Source organism: Epithele typhae (assembly GCF_022376455.1).
Source record: "Epithele typhae strain CBS 203.58 chromosome Unknown BXZ73scaffold_130, whole genome shotgun sequence".
Taxonomy (NCBI): domain Eukaryota; kingdom Fungi; phylum Basidiomycota; class Agaricomycetes; order Polyporales; family Epitheliaceae; genus Epithele; species Epithele typhae.
The window spans coordinates 1-7,780 of NW_025954321.1; the positions used below are offsets into that span (position 1 = coordinate 1).

At 48.0% G+C, this 7,780-nt stretch overlaps 2 protein-coding genes across 2 annotated transcripts; one reads left to right on the forward strand and one right to left on the reverse strand.

Annotated features, from left to right (window-relative positions):
- Positions 1-466: 466 nt before the first annotated feature.
- Positions 467-2,336, forward strand: BXZ73DRAFT_82698 (uncharacterized protein; the record flags this gene model as incomplete). Its single annotated transcript, XM_048023778.1, has 8 exons — positions 467-516; positions 593-621; positions 678-875; positions 925-1,057; positions 1,230-1,561; positions 1,940-2,017; positions 2,111-2,128; positions 2,245-2,336. 8 exons carry the CDS (start codon positions 467-469, stop codon positions 2,334-2,336), a joined length of 930 nt encoding a protein of 309 aa, XP_047871465.1.
- A 2,333-nt stretch (positions 2,337-4,669) lies between these two features.
- On the reverse strand, positions 4,670-6,252 carry BXZ73DRAFT_82699 (uncharacterized protein; the record flags this gene model as incomplete). Its single annotated transcript, XM_048023779.1, has 5 exons — positions 4,670-4,681; positions 4,722-5,022; positions 5,405-5,845; positions 5,963-6,036; positions 6,220-6,252. The coding sequence occupies 5 exons, from the start codon at positions 6,250-6,252 to the stop codon at positions 4,670-4,672; spliced, it is 861 nt and encodes a 286-aa protein (XP_047871466.1).
- Between the last annotated feature and the right edge of the window lie 1,528 nt (positions 6,253-7,780).

Genomic DNA, 7,780 nt, shown 5'->3' on the forward strand with positions numbered 1-7,780 from the left:
AGATTATATTCAAACAGACTATCAAGGTTACATGCAACGACCATAAGGCTGCTCAAAACAATCATGGTTCAAAATCTAAGAGCCATCTGGATGTTACAGGCATAGGTGCTGCTGCATGTTCAAGACATGGCATATTTCTCCCTCACACATGTGTGGATCTTCAATTAGGAGAAGCGTGGGTTTATATTTTGCTCTTTTGAACTGTGCCGTTAATATACTGTATTGAAGCCAAAGGAACATGGACTACTGTCTATTTTGGGCTTTTCAGGCCTTCCCGGAGTTGCTCTCTTCATTCTCATCTATGACATTGTCTGTCAATATCACATCAATATGCGCAAAAGGTTCAATCAGTACTCCGAAATATACCTCCCTGAAACTGCAAGGTTTCTGTGGTCTATTGGACAGTTCCATGTACATGGGCATATAAACAAGTGCTTCTCCAGGTTTTCTCTCAACTTTGTCAAACATGCTGGTGCTCAAGATGGTGAAACCATGGAAACCTTATGGCCAGATGCTGTCAACGCTATTAAGGATAGCACGAGAGGAATGACAGACTCCCATCGACATGAGGTTCTAGATGATAACATGACAGATTGGAACTGGAAGAAGTTACTCAAATGCGTAAGTTTCAACATCCTTAAAGTTTTATATAAACTGATGATGAAAATCCTTTGTAGCTGACACCCTTATTGGGAAATGGAAAAGGGCTATCATAGAGTCCAGGCAGCAAATGAGGCCTTCGAAAGGTTTCAACAAAGGAGCTACAGAAGCTGAAAGGAAGGACTGGCAGAAAGAGGCTGAAGAAGCTCATAGACAGAGGGAATTAAATGAGAGCTCTGAAAGCATGGATATCTTTAATGCTGAGGAAGCACTTCGTGAGTCACTAGACTTCTAATCTAATTCAAAAGTCTGATTTTTATTTAGTTCCAACTCTGAAGGAGACTGCTCACCACATGATTCTAGCTGAAGGGAAGGCCTCAGCAAGGGGTGATGTTCAAGCTGTTTCCTCCCCTGATGCCTCATGGCTTTCAGAAGGAATACTCATTGAACATAGAAGGTAAGTTTATCAACATCTTTTGGTTGGTATTCAAAGGTGGTTGCTTGAACTAGCCTAAGGCTATTTTAAACAACCATTTCTTCATAAGTCTCTTTGAACATAAGAAGCTCTCTTGGAAAACAAACTACTATATTTCTGTTTTTCTGAACCTCTAATAAAAGTTCCTTTGCAGACTAGAAGTGGCTCATTGTGCTAGGAAACTTGGTCCTAATCCTTCTGACAAGGCAAAGCTTAATCTCGCTCAGAAAAGACAAAGACTTCAATCAGATCTTAAAGACTTCAATCTCAAAGGCTTTTCTCATTACAACCTGGAAGGGTATCAGATTCTTGAAAGCCTACCAGGGGTGTCAAGTCTTGGAGAAGCTTGGGATGATGATGAGGAAGAAATAGCACAGGATGAGCTTTTAGGACAACAGGAAATCCCCAACCACAGCAACCTCACAACAATCTCAGAAGAGCCATGGAATCCAGAGAAACAGCCTGCTGCTATGCCCTCTACCTTAGGTTTTCCATACATGAAGAAAATCCAACGGGTAGATTTGGTTCAAAAGGAAATCAAGCTCAGAGTAGCCGAGATGAATGACTGCATCACAGCTATTAGAGAGGGAATAGTGGCAAGAACCTATCTCTATCAAGGAAGGGTCAAAAATCCATCATCCTACAGAACTAGGCTGAGATCTCAAAAAGATGTTCAAGTGGCAAGTGAAGCGCTTATGAGACATGTTCGGTTCTACACTGGAGCTAGACAATCTTTATTCAACCTATATGACAAAGAGGATGAAGAAGATACAAAGGCCCATAGTGCAAGAATGGATTTATATCCTGAACTGACAAGTCAAGACCTGAAGGCCAACCCCGTATTGATGGAACCATCTACTTCAGGACTAAGAAATGAACATGGTTCTTGGATCTGGAGTTTTTCTGGTGGGATAGAGGAAAGAGCTAGTTTTGTTCAATCAAGTAAGTGGAGTATTTTATAAAGTTTTGGATCTTTACTAACCAAAGTGAAGTCAAAAAGTCTATGTGGCTTAGAGCCTATGAACGAAAATGCAGATGGGAAGAGGAGCTCTTGTGAGTGCCTTTCGAGATGGCATGCACTGTCAGATCCCACAAGAATAAGGCTGAGGAGTGGAAGTCTAGGGCACAGCTTACCAGACTGGATGATGAGGGACTTCATGGACATCAAGTATATGCTTATGGTCAGGCAGCTACTTGGGAGAAGCTTGCCGAGAATGCACATAGAGACTTTGTTCAGAAATGCCCTCATTATCAGCTTTAGATAGTTGACTTGAATCAATCATGTCTATGTTTTTAATAAATCTGAGAAGGCCTTCCTAATTCTACTTTCCGTCTTTATGTTCAAATAGTGGTCCCAAAAATTGATGCCTCTCAATGTTAGTCCAGAAGACTTTTAATGAAAAGCCTACTAAAACTCTTTTGGTTTCCCAAACTGAACTACAATCATTTACCATGATCACCCTTGGCCTTGGTATAATAACAAAAAGAGCCTCTAGGCAGTTCACACAACAATGCACTGATGAAGGGACAAAAACATTTTTCAATGTTTCTCTCAAAAGAATCTTGCAAAAGATCAACACTAGTTTCTTAGTTGGTCTCTTCTATGAGAGAGCAGTTCTAAGCCTCAACTATGTAAGAACATCTCATTTTCTCTACAAGAAAACATCATTTCTGTCCTGAGACTTTTTTGGACTTATTATCAATGTAAGAAAATACTGAAGATCTGCCTTCTATTTTTCTGCCCCTAAACCTTTCATATTTTTGTGAGCCAAAAGTTTGTCAAATTTTCACTTTTCCCCATATTTCTTCCCCCCCCCCCCCCCTAAAAAAACCTATATCTGTCTTTCTGTGCCTTTGTTCTCACGGGAAAAAAAACTTCACTTGAGAGACTTTTTCAAGGCATGTTTCTGATTGCCTGGGGCTACAATATGTTTGACTGTGCAATAGCTCTTGAATCAAGTTGAAACATATTTTGAAACATTGGGAAGTTCTGACTAATCAGAAGAGGCACAGTAGCTATACTTTATTCATAAATCATGGTTAAAAATGACTGCCTTCAAAGCAGAATCTATAAATAGAGCAGTCAGTAAGGAGAAAGATCAATATGAATTTAGGAAGCTCTGACCATCTTTACAGAGTTCATCTTTTTCAGCATGTAAAATGCCATCTTCTCCAATGATGCCTCTTATAAAGACTTTGTTTCCAACCTCATAGAAGATGTCCTAAGAATTATTCAAGGATCAGTAAAGGGGCAACACTTCTGCACTAAGAAACTCACATCTAGCAACTCCACAGGAGAAGGTTTATTCACCAACTTCATCAAACTTAAAAAGGCCTCCTCATTCCTCTCCACCCAATTCAGACCAACCACTGGTCCAGTATTGACATACATGATGTCCTTGTCCTCATCAATCTATGAGAGTAACTCAGCAAATTGATATAGTGTGATAAACATAACACATACAGAGACAACGACACCAACCATACTAATGGTGCATCCATGAAAGAAGGATAAAAGAGTAGGCATGGCAGAAAACCTAGTAAGGAAGAGTATCAATCTGTCTGTGAGAGTAGAGTGTGAAGTGAAAGAGACCTGTGAAAAATGATGGACCCATGGTTTTAACTACAGGCACAAGGTTTTCTCACGACCAGGTGGCTATAGAAGTTGTTGAGAAATCACTAGTGTTTCACCAACTAGAGTGTCTCAAACAAGCTAACCTCCCAGTGATCATAGAAGCTCAACCAAGGCGAGGCCATCAGAAACTAGAACAGCTCAATCAAGGTCAGCCATCAGAAACAGGAACAACTCAATCAAGCCAGGTATTCGGCAACCAGCTTAGCTCAATTAAGCCAGGCAACCGGCAACCAGCTTAGCTCAATTAAGCCAGGCAATCAGTGACTGACTTAGCTCAATCAAGCCAAGCAGTCAGTGACTAGGTTAGCTCAAATGACTAGTAGTCTCAATAAATAGTGTAGCTCAATCAAGCCAATCAGTCAGTTACCAGCTTAGCTCAAATGATCAAGAAGCATTAGTATTTGATACAAGCCTTGCTATATCAAAATGTGTATGGGTCTCATTTGAACAAAGGTACTGCCAACTGAGGAACGTCTCAAATGAGTAGATCTATCAAGAACTGATGAATGGCTCAAATGAGCAAGAACATCAGTAACTGAACACCAGCTCAAATGAGGGCAAATAAGCGAATACATCAGGGATTTATGTCACACTTATAAGCGAGTCCTTCAGTGATTGTGGGGCAATCTGGTGGCCAGCTCGCCATCTGTCGTCCGACCCCCGGCCACCGTCAGCCCCCAGCTACCGCCATTCAGGCCCCGAGTCCTTCAATCCCACTCCGTCTTATGTGTCACTATTGATAGGCCCACTTCAGAACGTTCCACGAATAAGAATATTCGGCGTTCTCAGTCACAGGTCATCTAGCCAATCTACTACCACGTCCCCCTTCCGTCCTGTTTGCTCTTCATTTGCCCATATTCTCCGCTTGACGACACATCTGTGCGGGGCCGCCGCTTTGAGATCGCATATACACGCCGCGACGCGCACTTCTCCTTGGTAAGCGAGAGATAATGCATCGCCTAGAGGTACAGCTGCATGAAGACACAGAGTCGGCGGAGTCGCCTCCCACACCTCGAACCCGACCTTCTTCTCGCCCTCGCCCTCGCCCTCGCCAAAGTCCACATCGAACGTGACGATGCGCCTCACCAGAACCGGCGTGTCCTTGAGCACCACAAGCACCCATGTCCCCCGAGAGTCCGACCACCTCGCCCGTGGCCTTCGTCTGCGTGACCGGCGCCGCGCGTAAATGTCCCCTCGACCTCGTGCTCGTCGTCCGTACCGTCCGCGAGCTCGACGAGGATCGATCGCCTGCATCGCGCACGCGCGCACGAGGGTCGTCGTCGGGTCGCCGACGCCACTCCCGACCACTGCCCTACGTGATGGGAGCGATAACCGCCTCCAGGAGCCCTGAGACGAGCACCTGGTCGAGCTCGGGAAGGCTCGCGGAGCCGCCGACCTAATCGATGTCGCGCAGGTGCTCCTTGACCTTCGCGTATCCGGCCGTGAATCGATGTCGAAGCGCAAGCGGGTGATCGTGCCAGCGAAGGCCGTCCGTGTGTCACTGGACGAGCGAGTCGCGGCGCCGGGCGACGCAGAGATCTTGCTCGATTGAGAGAGGCTCAGCGCGCTTGGACACGTCAGCAGTATCCTGGTCTTCTTCGGGAACCCGTTTGCAAAGTTCTTGACGAGGTCTCGTCGTCGCCAACGTCGTCGTCGCGGAGCGTGGTGAGGGAGAAATCAAGGTCCTGGCTTACGGAGAGAAGCGACAGTCAGAAAGCAGATGTTCGGAGGGCGACGAGCAGCCGAGTGCGGGCTGCGCGGAGCTAATGATATCGTCATAACGGAGAGTGGCGAAAGGTCCTATCGGGAGCGGGAGTTCAAGGGAGAACGCGCCGTCGACGAAAGGGAGTTTGAGAGCTGCGCTGAGACCAGTGGCAGGAGATTCGCTGATGGAGACGGCACCCGTCCACTCAAAACAGCGGGAGGACGACACGAGCACATCTTTTTGCGCCCGCTTGAACCAGTTGGGGGCGGTGATGAAGGCACCGTGCACCTTCTTGCCAACGAAGCCCTCCGCGGACCAGTGGCGACCTCGGGTACGGTCCGGACGCGGTCGACGGTTCCGGACACCGGGCGGGGAGTGGTGGCGTGCAACGCGGTGTTGGAGACGGTAGTGGGGAGGGGCGATTCTTAACCTGAGTCCGGAAGCTCGGGGTGCAGGATGATCGGGGTAGACACCGCTCAGAGAACATGAGGACAGTGTTGAGAGTTGGCTCGAGTGTAGTAATGCAGAGACTAGTAATTCCACTCACTTCTTTCGTAAGATACTCCCGAAGCCTGTGACGGTGTTCTGCGAGTTCTTCGCGAGCCGAGGCTTGTCAATGAGCTGTCAACTTGTGAGCAGTGATATCATAGCGGAGAACAGCAAGGATGGGGGCAATCGCGTGTATGTCGTCAAACAAGACGCATCTCGGATGGGAACCAGCACAAAAGGACTCTGCACAAGGCTGCATGCCTCCCGCCTCCATCGCAATCCATGCCATTGCCGATCCCAAGTAAAAGGACTCACCGCCCCCTCGCCATGGAACAAGATCGCGTCCATGTACTCTATAACTCGCCATCCTCGTTCGGAGTACACTCAGCAGCGCCCCGTCCCCTGAATAGTCGTTCTCCGCGTCCCTGCCTTCGAGGAAGTGAGGACGGCGACGAATGCAGGCAAGTTGAGAAGTTGACCCCGACGACCCGGGTAGAAAAGAAACCTTAATCGGGGCGTTGGCGGTTCAGTTGGGGGCTGTCATTGTTGGCACAAATGAGGATAAAGAGGTGAGAGGAAGGATGGACGAGGACAGCGCACTCGTCGAGCACAATTTTCGCCATGGCTGGCCGGAGGGACAGATAAGATAGGCGCGCATAACTCCGATCACTGAGACAAGGGAACAGGCGTCTGCCCTAAGCCTCGCGCTCTCATGCTTGCGGTCGACCACCATCTCCAGATCGTGGATACATCTGTGAGTGCAAGCGATTTTTAGCGCTGCAGATGCGCTAATGCTTTGGTATATTGACAGAAGTGTAGGGCCCATGCACACCGAAGAAGCGGCGACTCCCGCTCGTGATATGTTGAGGCATCTGGATGAAGACGTACTCCTGCATTTGATCGAGGGGATAGACTGCTACAGATTATCCCCCCTCTCCATGACATGTCGCTGGATACGCTCCCTCTGTCTCTCTACGCTGTTCCGTACATCCGGTATCAACTCGATGCTTCTGTCCTCAAGCGCAGGTATCACCTGTCTTCCAGAGCATATTCGGTGCCACGTACGGTGAGTCGTTCATATATTGTTGTCAAATCACTTCCATATCTTGGCTACCACAGGACCTTGAAGTTAAAGGGCCATTTTGATCGTCGTGGAGCGGGACCATGGACCGAGGACGTCAGCGAGGAGCTGGCGAACCTTGCTGCAGAGACAGTAACAGGTGTTATTCGCTCCTTGCCAAGGTTGAATACCATCGTGTTTGACCACTGTATCACCACGTGGGATGCGGTAATCGGACGAGACGGAACAAAGACCGCCATTCCTCTTGTCGTTGTCTTCGCGGTTTTAAACGCTCAACGTGTCCAACACATAATCGTCAATGCGATCTTGTACCACAAAGACGACCCACGACCTGCTGCGCAGGGATCCCCTCTTCTTCTCAAACACATAACGTCCCTAAGCTACACTCCGCACATCTATCGCGAAGACCCTAGGAGGTACGAATCCGAGGCCACTCTTCTCAATCTCATCGTTCCGGCACTCAGCACATCCGTTACCACACTCCACCTCCCAATCGAGAACGCACCATTCCATGTTATGTCACTCCATGACTGGCCAGTACTTCTCGAGCTCGTCCTTGAAGGCCAGCAATACAATGATGAATCGGCGCCACCCATCCCTTACATCAGGTTCCTCGCGCGGATGCCCCGACTACAGCGCCTCAGACTTTACCCTGCACGATTGGCTCGACCATTCCCTTGGCATCCAGCACCTCCTCCACCAGAGCCGATATGGCCAATAACAGTGCCAGGCGATGTCTCTTCGATACTCCCTGCTTCTTCTGATCCGGACGGCATCCCCCCTCTTCTCGCCCTG